We start from the raw sequence: 24,309 nt of genomic DNA on the forward strand, positions 1-24,309 counted from the left end.
TTTTTATTATTTAAAATTATTTTTGCCCGTCTGAAGATGCCGGTTAGATGGTGAAAGCGCCAATTAGTCAAATACATAAGTGGAATTATACAAAGTGTTTTGAGTTTATAACTTATATTAAAATATAAGGTATTATTTAATTACTAATGGATTTATTGACAATTGTGACTTGTATCATTTGAAAACGAAAAAATAACACCATGGAAAAAGTCGTTGGGTTTGGTCGAGCCGAAAAAATATTTTTGTATCTCTATATTATCAAGAAGGAACACCCTAGTAATATTTGTATTTGTTGTTAATAAAATGTATTTAAAGATTCGCCGTGTGGCCACCCTAAGAGGAGGCGGGCGTGCCGCATTGCAGACCTCTGTCCCCCTAACCCCCGCCGGCACCCCCACCCCTAATAAGGATGCTGTTTAGGACCGCTTTGAATACGTCCACGTCATATTGACTATATGATAATAAAAGGATCTGTAAATGAATGTAACATAAGCGCTATAAAGCGACAAGATATTAAGATGGAACATTACTATCTCGAAGAATCTTGATGAAAGAAAGATAAGATGAATCAGCAGGCTTATTCTGTCAAAATTTCGTTTCGTAAGTTCGTTCGTTTGCTATATATCCACCTCACTCTAACGCAATTAAAATTCATATTTCGCTCTCGTCCCCTCTGATACAAATGAATTTATTAAACGAATTAGTTACAGAATAAGAAAACGGGGAGATTTTCTTAACGTTCTTGGGATATTTTTAACAGTCGTTACGCGGTGTGCTACCGCCAATATTCTGTAAACTGCTTAAAATGTCTTTACGTCTTACGATTCCCAATATTACAGTTTATTTTGTGTTTTCGTGCCATATGTATTTGATTTTTTAATTGCAATTTTTTAGGCACATTAAGCAGTATTAATTTCTTTTGACTATAAATCATAGAATTAAGAATAGTCCAGAAAGAGCGTAGAATCATATTTGAATACATCAAACTGTGTCCAATAATTCCCCCACTATGCTCTACTTTCGCCGCGCGCATTCGTGAGGTCGCAGCGTAATGTTGCTTGATGGGAAGAAAAAAAATCATAACACAAATATAAGCAATCTGTTAATTTCTCTAAAATTTTATTGAGCACGCTTTAATATTAATTGACACAACAGATTAGATAAGTAAAGGGTCATTTATTGGAGTAATTGAATTAATGAACTTTAAACTTAAAATATATAACAAATGTTTTTTTTACATAAAACAGATATTTTTATATCATCTTAAATAATATTTGATGTGTTGAAGATAATGTCAGTAAATGTCTTCCACAGAGTTGCTTAATCCGAAGTCCATTTTTCATTAATTCTTTCATTAGATGAGCAAAGTAGGGTCAAAAATTTACTACTCTGGCAACACTAACGAAATTTCCATTTTGTTTCTTCGACAATCTGACAGATAGAAAAATAATTAAATTTTTAAGTCAGGCATTTGTTATATACACATTCATTTGCTAATTAAACATGAAATGTGATTGCATCCTGTTTCTTTAAGATCCTAGCAGTATTTCTACAATTTAAAAGGACACAACACGGCATAGTTGAATTCAAATCAGGAGTTGCGTACTGAGCGACGTCTGCAAAGAAACTAATGGGCCAAAACGTAAACCTACTCATTTATGAGTAGTTGAGTCGCCTTCTGTTTGATGTGCGTATGCGGTTTCTTGACTATTTTTAATTCTATGCTATAAATATACTTTTCGGAATTCGATCCGTTGATAGAAACATAATGTTATATTATCCGGTCGGTCGTTTATCCAATATCATAAATGTAGTAATGAAATAATATAGAAAAATCAGTCATTAAAAAACCACCGCAAAACACAAATTCATCAAATGGCAAGGATAAAAATCCCGTCTGCTCTCTAGGACTCAAAGCTAGGTATTTTTATGATTGGCGCTGCCGTGCCGTTTGAAGACTTTGGATCCCTGCGCCAATAAGCCACTTATGTTATTATGCTATTATTATACTTGTTATTATGTATATCACCTGACTTGGTGCGACTCGCGGAGCGAAAAGTATTTTTTCCTTTGGTGCAATAAATTCATATTGTAGAAAGTGACGTGTCTATTGTGATGTTCTATAATATTTACTCTGGTTGCATTTAAATGAAAGATTTATTTTTGTCTCGCATCTCTTTAATTTTATATATCTTCAGTAATCTAACTAGGTATAAAATAATATGTTTTTAAAAGTACTGTATTTAAACCATGGCAAATAATAACTAAAAACTATAAAAAAGTGTGTATTTATTTATTTTAAATCTGGTTGTGGTCCCGTGGCTAGTGTCGCGGTCTCATGGATCGGAGGTACGAGTGTCGAATCTCACTCTACCCCAATTTGATTCCCATTTTCTAATAGTAAGTCATTCACAACTCGTTGAAAATGTCCCCTAAAACTTAAATATTTGGATTTATCATAAAACTCGTTTTTTTTTTTATTTAACTCTATTAAATATTTTTTAATATTATTTTTTCGTCACGAAGAATATATTCCTTAGAAAGAAACACAATAACGATCAAAAAATGATTAATTAACAATCTTTTATGGGCAAAAAAGAAGTTGCTTGATTGAGGTCTTCTCCCATTTTCTCGGCATGCTTATTCAAAAGTTTTTGGCGGGGTTCGTATCAACTAATTTTCCTCCTTTCCGAATATTAATAGAAACGCTAAGAAAATTGCTGAGATATTCACACCCTAAATAATTAATATATTATTTAAAACAGTGTTATGGAAAAAGTAAAGGAGTGCTTTAGTATTACTTAATTAGCTTAGCTAAATAACATGAAATAACATGCATGGGTTTAAAAATCATTATAAAAAAACCCATGTGCCGTGTAAAACTTTGTGATTCGATACCCAAAATACTCTCGCTGTCAAACCAAGTCATCCAAAGGGCCGAGAGTTTCACGTACCTGGGAGTGAACGTAACGGTATATGGCTGTTTTCAAAAAGAGCTGGGAGTGCGGCAGCAAGCGCTGCGCGCTACATTCGAGGGTGTGAAGGCTGTCTTGAGATCGGATATTTACTCAGTGAAAACCAAATGCCGCGTATATAACGCCTTCATAACACTTATTTCCCCTCTTCGAATAAAATCGTTGTACCTCACTAGGACCAAAACAGCTAAGACTCGAGTGTTGAGAAAAGGTGTCTAAGAAGAAATTTGTATGTGCGTTGGGTTTGACTTTGTAAGAAATGAAGAAATAAGAAAACGGACGCGGCTCATTGCGGTGACAACTGACATCAAGCGAAGGCGATACGATTGGCTTGGCCATATACTGCGGATGCCTCCTGGGAGGGAGCCTTAACCACGCTGACTATTCGTCGGCAATTTATATCAAATATTCAGGACGTGATCCTGACTTGGGAGAATGTACGATCGGAGGGTTGACATGAAATAATACTTTTCTAAGGTGGATTTACTTGCAATATTTCACTGTCCCTGTATTGGCACATGCAGTGTAAGACAAATCTCTTTACATTGCTGTAACAGATGATCGAGATACACTTAATTCATGCTACCAGTGTAATGCTCTATGCACCATCGGGTGCACACGGTCAAGATTATTCGAATCGACGCACATTATTGCGCCAAAGGTGCTGTAAAATTTATTTTTATGTAAATTCAGTTTAATCCCTGTTTTTATTTTTAAAAACTATGGAAGCAGTTGACATTTTTTTGTTCTTAATATAATAAAACGATAAAACTGCAATAAAATTATAAGATTTTTGAATTTGATTGTAATGAATTTATAATTTTTCACTTTTTAGGATAGAAAAGCAAATTTTTTTTATTAAAAAAAAAACAACCCATTGAATGCATATCTGTCAAATTATACAGGATAGGTCTTTTTTAAGTTTTACAGAGTTTTTTTTTAAATATGGTGTACTTTATATACTCGTAGTTGGATTTAATGTAGTTTTGTTAATTCAAAACATTATTGTTTTAATGGCGTATATTTACTTATCCTTTAATTAAACTAATTTCATTAAATCATTATGTGAAATACGCTTTTGCCGCACTACTCGTATGTCTGAATACGCTGATTACTCCTGTGCTCGTGTAGTGCTAGTTTGACCTAGATTATCTCCATCGCTAGAATATTATAACAGTTTTTAATTAGATAGTAACGTACTATTCGTAAACCTGTTTACTACTAGTTTCGGAAAGCGCAGATCCTTCATCAACATGTGTTATTATAAGCTTTCCGAAAGTGCTTTAAAATAAACTCAAGTGGTCTAAAAACAAAGTGTTATATAATCAATTACACTATATATTTTATCATCTTATTCTACAAAGGTAATGCTGATTCAGTCAATGATATATTTCATATTTAAGAACATCAGGTATACAATTACGTAAACTCTTTTCTTATATACTATGTGTCATTAGATTTACAGTGGATTTTTTTAATTGGCTCTAGTATTGTTAATATTTTTCTACTTATTTTGTTTATGTAATAGCTGTAAAAATCCCAAATAAAATAAAATAAATAAAATATGTGTGTACAGTGCAAGTCCCTTATATAGAAAACTTTTAAACATCGTTTTTTTTCCAACCGTATATTTTAGAATATTGTATGATCCATTTATATTTTTATAATTAATTGAACAAAAAAAATGACCTAAGAAAATATAAAGTTATCCAATGCGCATTATTTTTAGTATCACAAATACCTTCCTTATTTTTCCTGGCAAAAGTTAAATACAAATATATATTTCAATACGTGATGGGTTATTTCCATACCATGTTTCCGAGCTGTTCAATTTTCCGTATGCTAATTTTATAACCACATTTCTTGTTACTCGTTTTATCAAATTAAATATTATTTTATTGGCCTGGTCTATCGGAGGATTGGGAGGTTTTCGGATTTCGCAAAATATTATTTCGTATTAAAAATATCCGCACATAATATAAAATAAATGTTAACTGTGTTGTCAACATTTAATATGCCAAAATAAAGTTGATTTCAGGTAAATTATGAAGAATAAATTCAAGCTTTCAGTATGCCGGCAATAAACCATAGCGCTTTTCTCCATACACTGCTCCTGCTTCAGAGAATATCCTCTCACTGTACCTGTACCTAAACGAGGTTTGGGTTTTGTCTGTTGTGACTTCGTTAACGCAAGAGCGGCATCATTAGAGAGTGACAAATGTTGTCTAAAGGCCGCTCTTCACGCTGGCCAATACGTTGGCCGGTACGTTGGCAAATACGTATTAGTAAACGCGTACAGGGGGGTATTTGTAACTGGCAAACACGCTGGCTCTGTTTTTAGCACGCTGCGAACTACCGGAGAGGGCGCACGTGATTTGGTGTGCGCTTTTGACGTCCGCATATTGACCCTCACTGACAGATGATACTGACCGATTCGGCAACGTGTGGGCAGTTTAACGATATCGTAGCCAATACGTGCGCCAGTGTACTGGCTAACGTATTGGCCAGCGTGTTAATTCGCTTTTACCCTTATGACACCTAGAACAAAGTGGTACATACATTTACCACCAGAATTGAGTTTTATATTATTTTGTGTTAATAATAATTAGTCTTATGTCATTAGAGTATTGTAAAAACGTACACATGTAGATCAGTCTACCACTCAGATTTTCAAATACAATTTATTTTTTATCTTAAAAAAGAACACATTTAATTAAGTTTGGAAGACGTAAAACAAAATAGAAGTTGTGTCATTATAAAGGGTTAAAGCGCGCAAAACGCAAAAATCTTTCCCGCTGAAAGTCTTCGAATATTCGTTCACCATCTGTTTTATCTCATAATAATTATAAACAAACCATCACACCGCACCATATCCCGTAAGGTTAGGTAAAGAGGATTAAACAGGATTCCCATGTCAAGGATATTTACCGACAAACAAAGATACTTCCTTTCAAGGTAATGCCACTGCACGACATTATTATTATTATTTATTATTTATTGATTTACACGCCCAATGGGCTTTTACATATTTTAGAAATTACATTTAAGTGCAGCAGTGAAACATAAGTATGTAGATTTGGTAAAAATAAAAGATAACATAAGAAAAGCTAAAAGATACAATAATAAGTAAAAATCAGGAAATGTACCAACATAGGTATATGGTACATAGAAAAATATTTTAAAAATTTACATATGAAAACATACACGCATACATATACATACATATAAGTTTATACATTATTAAAGAGATACATGAGAAAAAGAAATAGTAAAAAAATAAAAATATTAAGAAATTTTACATAAATTAATTTATAACCTTTTGAATACTTAACCTATATTTATATAAAGACAGACAAAATATATCAACTTCACCATACTCGTTACCTAGCCGGTGTAGTCTAGGTATTGGTGAATTGTAATAATAATTGTGACTGCCAGGAGATTCAAAAAATAACGTTATATATATACATAACATAACCAATACTATTTTAAATATCATCAACTTTTCTGCTCACTCAAATTTAAAATACACATTTTGTCATAATATTCATAATTACAATACGCGTTATTCGGGGAATCTTGATGTGTCTAAGTTTCGCTCCACAAAGTTTGGCAGTAGGTCCTTGGAAAATATTAGCCATTCCGAATATAATAAACTGCCTGATGAGCTAAGACACGAAAAACTGAAAGAAAAATCCAGAAGTGCCGCAATTAAAAAATATTTCTTAAATCTTTTTGATAGTGATAATTATTAATGTAGTTTATATAAGATGGTGTTTTATGTTTCTTATACAATATTTTTTTCTTTTTATTTCGGATGTATTAATTTGTATGATATTATGTATTGTCAAAAAAATGGTTTTTCTTATGTACGGTCCCAAATAAGTTTCTAATAACTCCTGGGAGTATAATATTTAATTTTTGTATTATATGTTTTATTAATAATAAAAAATAAAAAAAAAAACGCCATATCGCTCTGTATTTGGATACAGACCTCGCTTATGTAAAAGCGTAGGTTTTTTTAATACGGTATTTATTTTCTAATGTACCTATAGTAAAATGTTTTAGAGCCTTTGAATGCTGTAGCGCACCACAAAATTCTAATTGGGGAATCGATAAGGTTTTTAGTGTAGAAACTCTGGATTCTGGTGGTAATAATCGCAATAATGAACGACAGAAGAATTCACAAGTCGTAGGTAAATTACACAAGCGTACTTGTTCCGAAGCACCTACTAAATGACTTTCAGTTAGAACAGTACATCCCAAATACCCAGGAATTCCAATTTGCCAAGTAATTCGTTGAAGACGCGAAATCTTTTCAAATATTGCTTGTAACATTTTAGAATGGTACATTATTTTTTTTAATAATTAGTAAATATGTCAAAAATCTAAATTAATTAAGTGTTTTTTAAAGTAAATAATAAACAAATCGAAGTTCAAAATTAATTCAAGGCGATGCGATGTGTAAATTATAGGCGGCAACGTGCGAATTAGGTACTAGGCACATACTTCATTCACCTAAAAGATAAGTAAGTACCGATTGCAATAATCAAATATAAATTTTTTTAAACGTCAATTTCAAGCGATCGAAAACAATTTTTCTTTTCTTCGAGGATTTAATAACGAAACGACAATGGTACCTAAGCATGAATAACTGAACCAATATTTATGAAAAATACCACGACGATTAACAGAAATGCATATTTTGATAACGGATCAATAATCTAATTAACAAAAGTTGACGAATGATTAAATCCCGATAGTACCTGGAGACGTAGCAATTAAATGTGAACGAAAAAGTGGACTGCAATTATGTGAAAAGTTGATAATCGTTCAGTTTTGTAAAATATTGAAATATTTGAGAAAAGGAAAAGAGCACGGAAGTGGACATACCTTCAATGTGAAAATGATACACTGTTCTTTAAATATTGGTTCACTGGATGATGAAAACTTTAACACTTTAATTGTTTTATGAATTTCGATAACAACTTTGTACCTTCATTCACAGCGAGGATTCCAAAAATTATGTCATATGTAAAATTTTGAATATATTCCAAACCCAGTTCTATATTTTTGTATCTAGATGGTAAGGTAGGTAGGTAGTAACACAAGGATGGGTCAGGGCAAGGATAGGAATAAACAGTAATTCGCTCGGAACAGTATCGATAAATTCTGTTTTGTACTAAACAGTAATACCTTTACCCCCAATAGATAAAATGAAATAAGTGAGAGCGTGTTGCAATCAAAAAATTTCATCGCTTTTGCCGTCCCTTTCAATGTTTAGCAGTTCGTCGAAACGTTAATACAATAAATTGGATTATTATACCATCGGAAGTTGTGTATTACTTGCGTCTCGAGGATCCATAGGGAAATCAGTTAATATTTTCCGTTTGTGCGAAGTAAAAAGTATGCCTAGACAAGAAAGTAGTGTTCATGCAGTTTAAAGTACGGCAGTGCATGTTTTGATACACTATCTAGTATTTGCGTGCGTTTATTCAATTAATTCATCGACGTATAGATGAAGCTTTAATTACTGTTGCTTTTTACTGCTCTTTTCTCCTCGCCAACCTGCAGCTATGTGCAACAGTTTGCGACGGAATTTGTATCCAATTATTTTTGAAATATGGCTTTCATTTCTTACTCGCATTTGTTCGCCTTGTGGTGTGGTAGCCAGCGCGTTTGCCTACCATGCAAAAGTTCTCGGGTTCAATTTCTGACATGGTTGATATGCAATATTTATTTAAAAAGGTGTTTTCACACTGCAATATTTCAGAGTAGGTACCTAAACTGGAACTTAAAGCGTAAGACTGGTCGTCTTACCTTGAAGTATGTATGTACCTAGAACCTACCTACTATCCACATTGTCATATCGTCGTCGCCATGAAATAATTTTGAGTTTCGATTTGTTTATTAATTAGTTAAAAAATCAACATGCCTTCCTTAAATGGCTTCGATTATTAACAATTTTTGCATGGCGCAAATGAGTTTTGAAATCATTCAAACGTATTTAAAAAAAGGGTTGATTGAAAGGTATTGATGGGTCTCAGGATGACACCGACAATGGATTGTCTTCTTAAAGTAATAGAAACTAGTAAAAATCGTTTTCGGATTACCATGTGTCGCCGCTGAGTTCTAAAAAAAGATTGAATCGTCGGGATTTTGTGTCTTCAATGAATTACATAGCGAATCATTTGTCCAACCCGTGGTGAATGGTCAGCGCGTTTGCCTACCATGCAAGAGTTCTGGGGTAGTTCGATTCCTGACATAATTGGCATGAAATATTAATTTGAAAATGTGTTTTTACGCTACAATATTTCAGAGTACCTGGACTGGTACTAGAAGCGTAAGACTGATCGTCTTATCTTCATATAACAAAAAAAACTATCAAGATACGCTGCGATTGGTGTACTATGTAACATTAGGTGCGAAAAGGAAATGATGATGATAATATACTCGCATATGTCTAACCTGCAGTGCTATTCTAAACCGCTCTCGCGGCCCCAGGAATCACTTTTATCTCGTGTATTTACATACAAAATACGCGAGATAACAGTCTACGGCCGCGAGAGCGCTTGAAATATCACCCGTGAGAACTTACTTACCACTCTCCAAAACTAAAACTCTGAGTCCATGTAGTTGGCGCTCAACAGTATCGCACGATCTACCCGGATCGCTAAACTTAGGATGGGTTAATACTTACAATGTTATTTTTTCTTTTTATTTCTTTAGTTTCTGCTCGCTGGTGAAAATACCGCTAAAGGAAATCGAGTGGAAATGAATCGGCCTCGTGGTGTATTGGTTAGTGCGTTTACCGCCAATTAATAAATAACATTATTCAATAAAAAAATGTAATACGATAAAAGTCGATTCTCCCTATGTTATTTTATTGGGCCGGGTGGATTTTCGCTGTGATATAAAAACGGCCAATCATTCGTGTTTCGTAAAGATTATTATTTTATACTTAGGTACGTGTAATTATTCATTGAAGTATGCGATGATCTAGTTTTTTTTAGTTTTTTTAATTTCCTGCCATATTCTCTAGATCAACATATGTTTTTTACCTTGAGTTTGTTTAATGCCTTTTAGAACAATAAATGTCTAATATGATATTTCATTGGCATTAAAACATTTAAGTTTGTAAGTGAAAAAGTGAAAAAGACGAGTGATTATCCACAAATTTGGAATACCCAGTGACCGGTTTCATCGCTTTCGCGACATCTTCGAGACTTGTATATTTATTTATTATTACATTGTCATTATTTTAGTAAAATAACCACGGTAGTTTGATTCACTAATCACAGTTCACCAGTACGTGGCGCATGGCGGTGCTTACTGCTCTCTTTGTAATGTAACACTTTGTTAATTAATTTGTAGAGTAATAACTCGCTACCCGCTTAAAGAGACGCCCTTTCGCGCTATTGCATAGAACAATCAATATATCGGCGGCCTCCGTGGTGTAGTGGTCAAGACGCTTGACTCACGCACGGAAGGTTCCGGGTTCGATTCCCGGTGAGAACACAAAAATTTTAATTAGATTTTTCTCAAGCCTGGGTGTTCTGTGATGTTATTCACCACTGTAATTGGGCATCCTGGCCTGTTGTGGTGCAAAAATAAATAAATAAAAAATAAAAAAAAGCGATCCATTTTTTTGGTTGTGTTATTGGTTTAACAACAAACGCACATTATTATTATTATTATTATAACGGTAGGTTTAGGTTTGCGCTTGCGCTTGCGATTCTTGACCTGAGTACTTGCGGCCCGTTGTATTGCTGTAGACTGTAGCTAACTTGTTGATTTTTATTTTTTTCATTTATGATATTAATATCATTATACATTTTCAATTTTCTTATTTTTACTAAAACTAAAACCCCACCAAGCCACTTTCTGTAGCTTGTTGGTGGAGATTTATATTTATTCTAACTTATATAATGTTATCTAAATTTATAAAAACAATGACTTTACAGATATAATTAACAACCGGATATTCAGAACATACATGTATAAATAAAAATAATGATTATTTTTTACATTTTTTATACAAGGAAATATATAAAAAATAAATATTAACCCATAAGCTGCTATTTACATATAAATTTTTGATCGAGTAGCCATTTTCTTATTTAGCTCTTGCTACATTGTGTGTTAAATTTAAGTTCTTCGGCAGTAAATTAAAAATGCTAGGTACTAAATAATTAAAAGTTCTATTACCATACTTATAACGTACTTTTGATGCTACCAAACCATAATTATACGTAAAGCGTGTATTATGGTTATGTTTGAGAGGAATTTGAAAGTATTACTATTAAATTCTTCTTAAATTATGCAAAGCCACAGTTATCCTCGAACAGACAGAGTTTTAAGTGTTTTGTACAGGAGAACATTATCAAATCTCTGCTGGTACAATTCTCTTAACTATAGAGTACTGTAGACCCTGGATCATTTTAATATTCGTTTTAGTCTAATGTCCCCACGACTTTATACCATACCTAATCATTGATTCTACTAAAGAAAAAAAAATATTTTAAAGTGATTTTAGGCAAAATAAAAGATAACTTATAAAAAGTACTCACAAGAGTCCGCAGTCGATCACAAAGTTTAAATATTTGACAATCCCATTTAAAATTATGATCTATAAAAATACCCAAATACTTGTTCTTCTCTACACATGCTACGATTTTGCAATTACATGGGTTAAAGATACCATCATGTAAGGAATTTGTGCAATGCGCAAAAATAAAAAATATTAGGGGAAACATATTTTTTGGGATGTGGAGATTTTATGTATTTTATTACCAGCATTTTGTATTCATGCATTTATAATAAGACTATAGTCATGAGTCCAATAATTTATTAAAATCGCTTTGCAGTATCTCTTGAGATTGTAATGGGTTTTTATTGTAAATAACTAGTGCGGTGTCATCTGCAAATATAAATCTCTTTACTTCTTTGAAAACACTACAAATCATTGACACATAAATTATATACAGTTTAGGACCCAGAATAGATCCTTGAGGCACCCCAGATAAACATTTCTTTGCTAAACTTAATTAATTCTTTATTTTTTGCTCATTTTCCTCCCCCTAAAATAATTTTAAAAATAGTTAATAATTTTCCCCTTATACCAATTGACTCTAATACACATATTAATTTAAAATGACATAAAGTGTCAAAAACTTTTAAAAAATCGATACAGTGAAATGATGTAGAATAATTAATTTGTTATTTATAAACTCAGCGAAATCCTGCAGCAAATCATCGCATGTATGTATGATGTTGAACTTTTAAAAATAAATATCCAAATAAATGGACACATATTTTTCTATTTTTTTTCAATGGCAGGTAAGAGTTAAGTAGTCTTTAATTATTTACAATTTAAATTGGTCTAATTATGCTATGTTTAAACATCTCCTAAATCACACCAGTCTGCAAAATATCATAATATTTATAAGGTGTGTAATTATAAGACCTAAAACGGAGACATGTTTTTTGATATCGCACATTCTTATATTGTCAATGCCGGTTGTTTTAGAATTTTTCATCGAACTTATAATTTTTATTATTTGAGAAGGTTTAGCTCTAGGCAAACACATTGAATGCGGTTTTAGTGTAAAATTAAATAAATTGATAATCATAAAATTGTTTTTGTGCGTATGGGCGACTCTATAAGCAAGAGTGAATTATTACCCGTATGCAGAGACAAAACTTAAGGTGAGGAAAGTACATTCTAATCTTAAATGCGGAGAATAACCCGAAGGTGAAGACAATAGAATGTACTTTCCTCACCTTAAGTTTTGTCTCTGCAATGACTCCGATGTTATAGCAGTATCTCTCCTTAGTGATTTTGCTAGAGATATATATATTTTTTTAATATCTCCTAATACATTTTAGTCCACCTCCAGCTGTAGTGTCTAGAATATTTAGATAACATACGTTTGGTTCCGGGTTCGATTCCCGATATGTATACGTTTTGTAAAATATGCATGTGATTTTTCCACCATTATCTGAAAATGTATTACTTTATTGAAATGTTTAAAATCATATTTGTTTATTTATTCACTATAAAACAGTTATTATTTATCTATCTTTAAAAATATGACTTAAGGCCTGAGACAAGTGGGCCACCGACAGGAGATCGACTAGGTTTTATGTACTCACACAGTTCCACATTCCGCCATATTTTATTTTTTTTTACAATTCAAACAAACGTACAGAGGAGTATTTAACCCAAAAAGTCGATCGAAATTATTTATAATTTCCAATTTTTCTTTCGTCCTTTTTGAACTAACTATTACAAAAATAAAAGGCAGTTATACGCTTTTTTGAAAATAATAATGATAAGTTATTATTTTTTTAATACTCATTTTGAAAAAAATCGTATGACAGGTTTTTATTATGGCTCGTAATGGTGTGTTATACATCAACCTTTAACATAGTAATATTTAGATACATTAAAAAAATATAGAAAATTATTCTAAACATATATACAAAAACTGAAAATTCAAATTCATTAAACCTGGTAACAATGTTTACCAAAATATTATGTTTTAATTAGAGTACACATATGTTTGTGTAAATAAAATACTATAAGTTATTATACAATTACAGTAGAATTTTTCCAAGAATTGTCAATAAACAACATAAATTCAGAAGGCTTTTGACTGGTTTGATATTCTTGCACAAATTAATATCTAACTGTACAGATGCCCATGATATCCTTGCTCAGATAAACCTTAATGTACCACGCCGTAACTTGCGTACTAATCCTGTCTTTGCTGTGGGAAATTATAAAACTAACATCGGATTCTTTTCCCCTCTGCCAAAGATCCTCAGAACAGTGAACAAGATCTCACCTAACGGTAATGTCGATGTGCTCCTACAGCAAGGGCAGGCATTTAAGAAGCAAGCGGTGTTGTCTCTCCTGACTCGCGATGTCACACTTGCCATTTCCGCCTAGATTATGCCATATTTATACCTTTTGTTAATTATACATTTTGTAAATGTAAGTAGATTTTAAGACTGTTTAGATTAAGTATTACTCATTCATGCCAATTTATTAGGGCTTACTTAAGCCTGTTGATTGGCTTTTAAAAAAAAATTTTTTGTTTAAATTGATATTTCTGGGAGCCATCACAATCCCTCTAAACTCTAAGGACGCCAATATTATTCTTGCATTAGCGATTTTAAGACTTCTTTTAAGTACAAAATCATTTTTTTAACTGAATCGTTCAATACTGTTTGTAATTTAATTTCAGCGGTATTATTTTTGACTCGGGTATTATTATTCGTGTATATATCTACTACCACGTTTTGGTGATGACATGACATTATTAACTACTTGGGCTCCACTCACCTTTGCAGATTCACAAACTGCCATTTGACCAGCATAAAAGAGAACTTCTGCGTCATCTTCCGTTCTCTGGTCTACTGTGTTTCGGCGTTTAATACAGTCGGTAAATTCTTCAATGACTTATCGGACGACCAATATTTTACATATATTTTACAATCGAGTTTTCAAGAGTACCTTGCAACCATTCATGTTTTTTTCGTAAAAATACTTTTTCTGTTCGTTTAGCAGTCTGCCATTTTGATTTCATTTTTTATTTAAATAGCGAAAAATTTTGTACAAATTGCTACAATTGCTCGGTTATTCTTTTGTCACGCGTGATGCCTTTTGGAGAAATTATCTTGAAACCAGAGGATCATATTACGATAAAAAACTTTAAAGATAGTAAAAAATAATAGTCAAGTCTAATATCGACGTTAGATTTTGACATATTTGAATTATTTTTGGAACTTTTTAGCTGCTGTTTTTAAAAATAAATGCATATATATCACACGAAATTAAAATATGTAAAATAAATCAGACGCGAAAATGATCCGGAAACAACAAAATTATTTCTGAAAAAAAAAAATATTACTTTTAAAAAAAAGGTTACTTACTAAAAAAATATTTCCGCACGCCGCGGCCGGTCGTGTGTTGAACTAGGAGACAGGTAAATCGAAAATTTAATAACTTTAAAGTGATTTTAATGCATTTTGAGTACTATTTAGCTTATTTTATCTGGGATCATGAAATGATTTTTTAATAAAATTTCTCTAACAGGTGCACTAAGCTAGAAAGAAAATACAGTTTTAGGAGTTTTTACGTATGTTCCTGCATTTATCAATGTATACCTTAAATATTAACATAACTATCTGTATAAAATTAACAGTTCAATCATCAGTTATATTGATTCCGTTGGAATGATGCGAAGTTATATTTCTAATATGTGACTGACAAAGGATAATCGGCAGTTAATTTATAAATTCAATAGGATTAGTAATACGTATAACCGTAATTTTTCTTTTAACCTTGTATTTGCGCATTTAAAATACAAGCTTTATCTATACGTCAGTTTTAATTCAGATTTGAAAAGCACCCTCGTTCGTGTTACCGGCGAATTTTTATTTTACCTTTTCAGTGGGATTTTTCATTACACGTAGCTCCTACTGCGACTTGTTTATTTCCCTATCTTCCAATCGTGCCCCGGAATCAAGGGTGAAAGCAATATTACGTGTATGTATACAGCACTCACGACTCACGGCGAATACAAATCTCCACTTTCAAGAGAGGCACATTTTACCGAGTTTTCTTTCGTTAATTAGTTTCTGCCTTATCGCTCTATATTTTTTGCCCTGATTAAGTTGTGTGCCAGCACCGCTTCTGCATTGATGCGGTCAGTGGCTAATTATTTTATTCTCAACACATGAACTAATTGTGCAGTTACATATTATTTATCATAATATGCATGTTAATCTCTGTTTTTCATATTTATTGTAATAAACATGTTAAGATTATTAGTACTTATTCCGTGTTACTCTATGCTTTCGTAACATTGTAATACCCCTTTAATTTTAAAATTCATATCAATTTCATAATAGGAATATTTTAAGAATAATACAATACAATATTATATTGTTACGTCCCAGATAAAAAAAAAATCCAATAAAATGTCAGTGTCAATGAACTTAATAAAAACGCTTGTAAATACACAAGTTGAAATCTAAGCCTTTCCAACCATTTCAAGTGCTTTGAGTGAAAACAAAAATATTAAGCTCAGTGCTTTTTCATTCATTAATCGTTTTAATTGAATTTAATCGGACAGGAAAACCCACTACAGCCCGCTCGCCGCAACGTACAAATGGAGTATGGAAATATTATTCTGCGGATGACAATAGGAAGATACAAATATCATGTTTTATAATGGCTTATCTGAAAGAGAATGAAATACGGCAAAATACAAAGATTTAGTTTTACTCAAATATCAAATAAGGTCCACATAAATTTTAAATATTTTAGAGAGAGCGTTAGGGTGTAAATGTTATTGACTTTTAAAAAAGGGAAACACGTTTATTTCTGTATTAATAATTTAATGCCCATGTACTCGGCAATAACTATTCCGACGTTGCTGATATTTTCAACATAACGTATAGTTTATACAAATCAATTTAATCATTTCAAAGATGGTGAACGGTAATTTACATTTTTTAGATAATGGTGCTTTCTATGTTTACTTTTGTGTACCATATTTACGTGTATAATTATTTTTTAAATGAATTTAATTGTTATTTTTATTACTATTTTTTGTGTTTTTTTATACAAAAGAATTTTATTGTATTTAATATTTGTTTCTTTTAAAGAAAAAAATTAAAAATTATTTTCCTTTTAAAATGTAATCTGCACACATTGTTTAATCATTTTTTATATATTTTAATATGTTCTTTATGCGAAACTGCTTTGTTATAGTATGTATGTAACATAATACTTCTCAATTTTATTTTAATTTTTTTCACATATTGAAGTGTTTATATTGTTTTAAATATAAAATGTATATTTGTAAGGTAAAAGACACTGCGTGCCATGTATATTAATAAATAAATAAAAACGGTTAGGTTGGGTTTGTTGTATTTCCTTTTAATTCTATTAAAACAAATTTGGTTTTACTTTGTTTTGTTCAGTGAACTTAGGTTTTAGGTTGGGTTAAGTTTAATAATTATAAAATGCGTTTATTTAATTTAATGTAATTTCTTTTTGTTTATTTGCACCACAACAGGCAGGGAGTCTCAATTGCGGTGGTAAGTACAGCACAGAATACCCAGGCTGGAGACAAATAACTTTTTTTTTATTCTCACCGGGAATCAAACCCGGAACCCTCCGTGTGAGCCTTCACGGAGGCCGCCAATTTATTACTTAACTTAATTCAACCTATCCTAACTTGACCTAACTTCTCACCTAACCTTACCCAACCTATTAACCCAACTCTTGTTACTATAACCCAACTTCTTGTAACAAAATAAATACAACAATTGTAAAACAATAAATAAAATAAATAGCGCATCAAACTATTGTTCCGTAGGTCTTCGGGTATTTTCTTCGTAATAATAAGGTAACTGTCATTAGTTATATTCATCAAGTCATATTTCTTCTCCCGGTGGTATTGAGTGGATTTCCGTTTTTCATTTGAAACCATGGTCATCTTATACATTTTATCACTATATTTGATAAAATATGTGTCACAGTTTTACTACCAGACGCCATTTTTACTCAATGACATAAGACATACGAAGCGACGCTTCAAATGGTAAAAGAAATAACTAAAAGAACAATCGGGCGCGATTTGTATCCAGCCAAAATATTACGGCTGATCGTTCGGTCCCCCAAAATGCAATTCGGCTTATTGTCGATCAGCCGTTTTGTAATTTGGCTAGCCAATATGTAATCCGCCTAAATGACAATCCGGCTGCGACACATACGCCAAAAGATAACTCAAGTATCTAACGGTTTATCCGTGTTAAAAATAGCTTGAATAATATATAATGGATGTGAGATGGCAAAAAGTTTTTCAGGAAACTGAAACATTTCTCTAGGCGGAATTATTTATTATTTTATCAATTTTTAAAATATTTTATTGTTATTTTACACTGCTTACCGCCTTTATATTGTACACATTAATACAAAATCAAATACTCCTACTGAATCGGTACACGTGATGTAAAACAAACAAATTACATTAAATAAAACGAGAAAAGGACAAGCGAGACCAAGGACTGAAATTATACAATAAACTACTAGACAAAACTAAACACAAGACTCGGACCACCTTTACAAATGATGTTAAAAATATTATTATTAACAGTAGAATGTGAATTTTAAAAGTAAAAATATGTTGTTAAATGTATGTAACCCGTATGGGTTTATCAATGAAAAATTTTAATAATAAAAAAAAAACAAATACAATGGAGAACAAAATTAAAATGGAAAATAAAAATAAAGATAAGATACAAAATACACTTATAAGGAGACCTATATAAGGAGAAAACCTAATATAATTAACGGAAATTTAAATTAAAAAGTGAGATCCTACACATTTTTTGATATGTGAATCACTCGTGTGAAAAATATCAACAATATTTCCAAATAGGTTAGCTATAATTGCCAACCTATTTATAACGTTATTGTTATTGACGTTGGTTCGGCAGTTCCCTTCCAAAAACAACATGTGTTGCCTTGTACGTCTTTTGGTACATGAAAACTCATCTTTATATATATATAATTCCTCTGTACGTGTGATGTCACCGAACTCTTCCTAAACGGCTTAACCGATTTACGTGCGGTTTTCAGAGAAATATAGATCTTTGCGCTGTGCGTGTTCGTAGATATTAAAATCTTCAAACTAATATGTAAAAAATATTTAAGGAGCATAAATGTTTTATTAATCGATATATCAGAGTTGCATTTGAAGATAATGCATTTACAAAAAAATGGAAAGGTGTTGTTTTTTGTGTATAAAAAAGTTTGTTTTTGAATGTTTACAAACAGCATTTATTTTTTGTGGATCTCAATCAGATTTTTTCCTTAAATTTCTTATAGTTTCTACCAAATTATTTCTTTTTACTGGATTTTTATAGTATTACACACTTTTTTGGTTTTGCTTTGGCAAAAGCAAATCACACAATGACGAAACGAAAAGATTGAAATGTCACTTAGTATATAGTTTATTGAAAATTCGAATATCAAAAAAAAAGTTTGCTGAACTAGCCAATGGCAGGCAAGCCAATGTTCGGGCGGGACAACGTCTGTCCTGTCCGCTAGTTAATTGTACAATTTCTGGGCAATAGAGAGTCGACTATTTTATACAGTAACATTAAACCAAACATTTCTCTTTTGTCATACAACGAAGGTAGTTTTAATTTTGCTTGTAATTCTTCATAGTTAATCATATCTATTGGAATATTGAGCTTGTAGTTAACGTGTCTTAGAATTCTAGTCTGTATCGATTAAATAATGTGTACTTGTGAGTAAAATACTCCACTTGACTGCGAACAAATGCAGTATAAAGAGTTTTAAGAGTTTGTAAATTATCCAAGTCTTTGGACATTCTCAGTACGAAACCAAGCTTTTTCATTCCTTTATCTCTGACGTTTGAAATATGTTTAAGGAAGTTCAGTTGCTCGTCAAAAGTTCCTGAATCAGGAATTATTTTTACTGGTTCTAAAACTTCGTTGTGTAATAAAACAATACTTTATTTTTACCACTGTAGAATCTAATTACCGAACACTTAGAAATATTTAATAATACCATATTATTTTTTCACCATTCCGATAAATTATTAATATTTTCTTTAATAATATAACAATCATTAATAGTTTTAATCGTTTTAAATATTTTAAGATCATCGGCATATAAATATGAATACAATTCTTCTAAATATCAATTAGATCGTTTTGATCAATATTTATAAGAAATATGTTATTGAATAAGCCTTCATTTGAATACCTGTGCAAAATGAGCTGTACAAAACTTGTCAACATTATTTATACGAATCACCTTCATTTTTATTTTACGTAAACCCATATTTTAAAATATCTCGTGACGGTTATTTAAAGTACTTTGCGCCATCTAAAATTCATTATTCGGCATGAATAAAATTATAGTATTAATGGGGGTCAGTTTGCTATTCTAGTTTATTAGGTTTTATTTGATGTTTTAACTCCAAACCGCTCAGCAATAAAAACCTATCTGCGCCTATGTACTGCTAAACTTATTAGCTTTTTTAAAACCGCTGAAGCTGGGTTGGTTGTTGGGGATTCTAAATCCGAATGGGAACTGGCACAGGAAGTATAAAAGCAGAGTGAATGCGATCTCTTAGACGAATGAGTATATATGACAGGGTTACGATTGATGAAATCATGTGAGAGTGCAAATCTGAGTCAGATGTACATAATTGATAATATTAAGAAAGGGTCACTGAGGTGGTTTGGTCGTGTAGAACAAATGTATGACGAAATAATGATAAACTATAAATGGCGAGAACAAATGGTAACATAGGACGAGAACGACCAAGAAAGACGTGGCATGATGATATAAACCTAAATCTCAATCTCATGTCTGAAGCAGACACAACCGATGAGGATGTATGAATGTGGTAGAAGCTAGGAATGTATGTCAAAATAGACGTGTGTGGTGGTCCATCCTCTTTGCCTTCCCCTACGGGGAAGTTGCGTGATGTTAGTAGTAGTAGTAAATTCAGATATCAAAAGTATATGCGGTGCAGAGCAATTTGATTAATGGTATTTAAACATAGTTTTTCTGCCACTGTCTCGCAGATGCCTTCCAAATACTTTGCGAAAAAGACAAATGCCTCCGGACTGATTATTTCCGCACCCCAAAACTGAACTGATGTTGTTTTTTTGTAAGAAATAGTAACATTTTCTGTGTCGGTACCTTCTGCGTTTTAAAAAATATTTATCACATGTACATATAATATATATATATATATATACAGGATGTTCTTTAAACCCTGTCACATCCGAAACCACGATTATCAGTATGGGTAAGAAGACATATTGGCATATTTTAAAAAATATTTAGAATGAAGAAAATTTATAAAAATAAAATATTAAAAAGAACAAATGGTTGCTTACTTCTGCAATGGAGAAGCGAGGGGGGGCGCGGCCGCGCAGTTAACGGTGTTCCAGACTCCCCTCTCCCCCTTCCTCGTTTCTCCCCTGCAGAAGTTAGCAACCATTTGTTTTTTTTAATGTTTTATTTTTGAAAGGTTTATTCGTTCTAAAAATGTATTTTAAAGTGCCAATATGTCTTGCTAATACTGATCATCGTGGTTTCGGATGTGACAGGGTTTCAAGAACACCCTATAGATATATATATATATATATTTACATACTTACCGCACGTCCGAAGACGGCAGATAAAACTGGGCGATTTCGAGGGTTTTCGGATGGTCCCAGCTCCCATAAGAAACAATTTATCAAAATAACAAAACTGTAGACACACGCCAATTGTAAATACCTCGAATGTGTAAATAAATTATTGCTCTTGTGCCATAATTCGGGGAAAAAATACAGGAATACGTCTGGATGAAGAAAAATCAGACCGCGTTTTCTCTTCAGAACTTTATGGTTTTAGTGAGTTTTTGTACGCTTATGTACAAAATAATTCTATTACTGTACCTTTAATGAAAGTCCTTGTTATTGAAGTGGTACCTATATTTGTGGCCAGGGACTTTTAAATACATAAGTACAACTTTCTAACAGAGCTCTAAAGTAATGTACGTATAATAAAATATTTATGAACTCGGGTCATTTATTCTAACTATTCTGTGTCGAGGCGGATGAAGAATGTTTTTGACTCGATGGCTACTCAGATAAAAATCCTGAAAAAAGTAATCGAGTGGAGATAAGTCCGCCCCGTAGTGTAGTAGTTGGCGCGTTTACTTACCATGCACTACACTACAATATTTCATTCGTCCTGGACGGGGCACCAGCGCGAGCGGTGCTATTCTAAACCGCTCTCGCGGTCGTAAAAAACACGCTTATCTTGTGTATTTACATACAAAATAAGCGATATAAAAGGTTTTTCTACGGCCGGGAGAGCGTTTGAAATATCACACCTGTGGTTCTATTCGAACCATTCTCGCGGCCATATACAACACTTTTATATCGCGTATTTTGTACGTAAATAAAAATAAAAGCTTTTTCTACGACCGCAAGAGCGTTTGGAATATCACCCTAGGCCCGTATAACAATGGGAAGTTAACGTTTTTCTTCAATTTTATCAAATTAAGTTTTTTGTCTGGAAACTAGAATATGTATACAACTAATTTTTTTTTCTAAACATGTTCATTTACTGGTTACCGACGAAGGTACTTTAAATAAAAATATAACAATGTTAATATACAAATAGGTAGGTACTTAACGTTGAGTCCCGCGGCTAGTGTCGCGGACTCGCAGACCAAAGGTTTGAGGTTCGCGTACCGCTCTACCGCAACTCGATTCCCATTTCCTTAAAATGGGTTATTACGTTGAAAATGGCCCCCAGAGTTGAAATATTTGTTGAAATCGTAAGAACGCAAATGTTTCTTTTTTTTCAAAACGTAAATATTACATACATATAAGAGAATTCATAATTAAAAAATATGCAAAAAGAAAAGATACCTTATTACCACTCAAAATATTTATATGGCTACATATTCGCGAGCGTAGACTTGACATCCGTATAGATGTTTATAACCTCAAAATTGACACATATTTATTTTTTATATTGCTTAATTCAGTAAATCGAGAAACATTATTATATGTTATTGAATTGAAAGGTTGAAATTTTACAGTGTAACATTTAAACAGTATTTTATTACAAATTAGAGCAAAATAATATAAAGAACACAAATATAGTTTAAGTTATTTGACATGTTTTGACTTTTGACAGTTCCTTTTCCGCGTCTCGTTTAAAGTTCTAATCGAGAAATTCAAACTCTTTTCTTCTCACGCCGAACATTTCCTCTAGCGTTTCTTTCTTTTGTTTTCTTATTCTGCCCAAAGCTTTAAGCAACGAAACTTTAACATATGAAAATTACTCCAATTTAGTTGAAAATAAGGCTTAAATTCCTGTGCGCCGGTCAGACCAACACGCTGAAAATATACGCTGGTAAAAATAACCCAACTAAAGGACATAGAGTAGTTTGATTAATAAATATTTTTTCAGAATTATTTCATTTATCAATCGGCAAGTAAATACACGAAACAGTACACCATGACACCGACTAATCTGCACTCGATTTATTTTAGTAAAAAAAATTACCCCCGAATAGAAACTAAATAAATAGAACCAAAAAAGAAAATAATAAATAAGTATCCACCCACCCTAATTTTACCGGACCGAGTGGATAGGCGCGCTACGTGTGAAACGGGCCCGTACATAAGACGCAATCAATAATTTCTAGAGTAACCTGGAGTAATAATATATAAGATTCCCCGAAGTTCGGAAATTTCTCATTATAGTTTTTTCTTTCTTACTTCTCATTGAAATTATTAGAGCTTGTGGCTATCAAAACGAGACGCCGACAAATCAATCGGTAGTTTTTACAACTTACAAACTTGACAATATTTTTCTAAGTAAATATTGTATTATCAAATCGTAATGCTATGCATATTTAATTACATCGAGATTAATAAAAATACTTTTTCTTTTGTTATTTCATTCTTTTAAAATGTTTTATGTATCAACATTGCAATAATTGGTTTTGCGTTACTGTTATTTTTTATTTTCTCGATAACCTCTTTTAGTATTAAGGAAATAAATCAGAAGCTTTCTCATCTGTATTTAGAACGCAGTCCGCCGTAAATAGATAACTTATTATATTTTTGAGTTATTATGTATGTTTTTTCAGGGTAATTTACTATTTGTATGTTTAGATTTAGATTCATTTATTTATGACAAAAGACAAGGTTTTTTTAAAACTTTACATATAACATTACATATTTTATTTGTACGAAATATTCCCAATCAGCAAAAGTGCTGGTATGAGGGGATATTATATATAATAACACAAAAGTTTTAATAAAAAGTCGATATAAAATAAATACATACCACTCGTAACACGGGCTGTAAGAACTATTTTATTTAGGTGTTTTTTAAGTACGTATGTGTTTTGTATATTTTTTAGGTCATTAGAAAGTGAATTGTAAAAATTTATTGCTGTATACACAAAACTGTTTCTTTTTTTGTTAGTCTTGTATTTATTTTATGTATGTTGTAGTTAAAATTTAATTTAATATTTGTCTTTATTTTATTATTTTTCATCTTGAATATCAAGTGTGTTATTGATTTATCTTAATGAATAAATCATTGCTATCCCCACCCCCAGGTACCCACTCGTAGTATGCACATGTATATTGTATTCGTCCATCGTGTGCATAAAATCGACTAAACAATGTTGATACGCCATTTACCTTAATTATAACAAGTATAAATTTAATAAAAGCTCTACCTTTCCAC

The 24,309-nt window shown here is 32.0% G+C and overlaps 2 protein-coding genes across 3 annotated transcripts in view; one reads left to right on the forward strand and one right to left on the reverse strand.

Annotated features, from left to right (window-relative positions):
- The window catches only part of LOC148278897 (uncharacterized), a 59,714-nt gene extending 45,333 nt beyond the window's left edge, over window positions 1-14,381 (reverse strand). The window contains exon 1 of the mRNA XM_088230719.1: window positions 14,326-14,381. Within this exon, the coding sequence (XP_088086845.1) occupies window positions 14,326-14,381 (56 nt within the window). The remainder of the gene's footprint in view (window positions 1-14,325) is intronic.
- Window positions 1-24,309, forward strand: part of MCU (mitochondrial calcium uniporter) — a 128,379-nt gene that overhangs the window by 72,157 nt on the left and 31,913 nt on the right. The window lies entirely within an intron of this gene.

This window comes from Micrasema longulum, unplaced genomic scaffold (assembly GCF_059751315.1).
Source record: "Micrasema longulum isolate JH-2025_06_02 unplaced genomic scaffold, ASM5975131v1 h1tg000811l, whole genome shotgun sequence".
NCBI lineage: Eukaryota > Metazoa > Arthropoda > Insecta > Trichoptera > Brachycentridae > Micrasema > Micrasema longulum.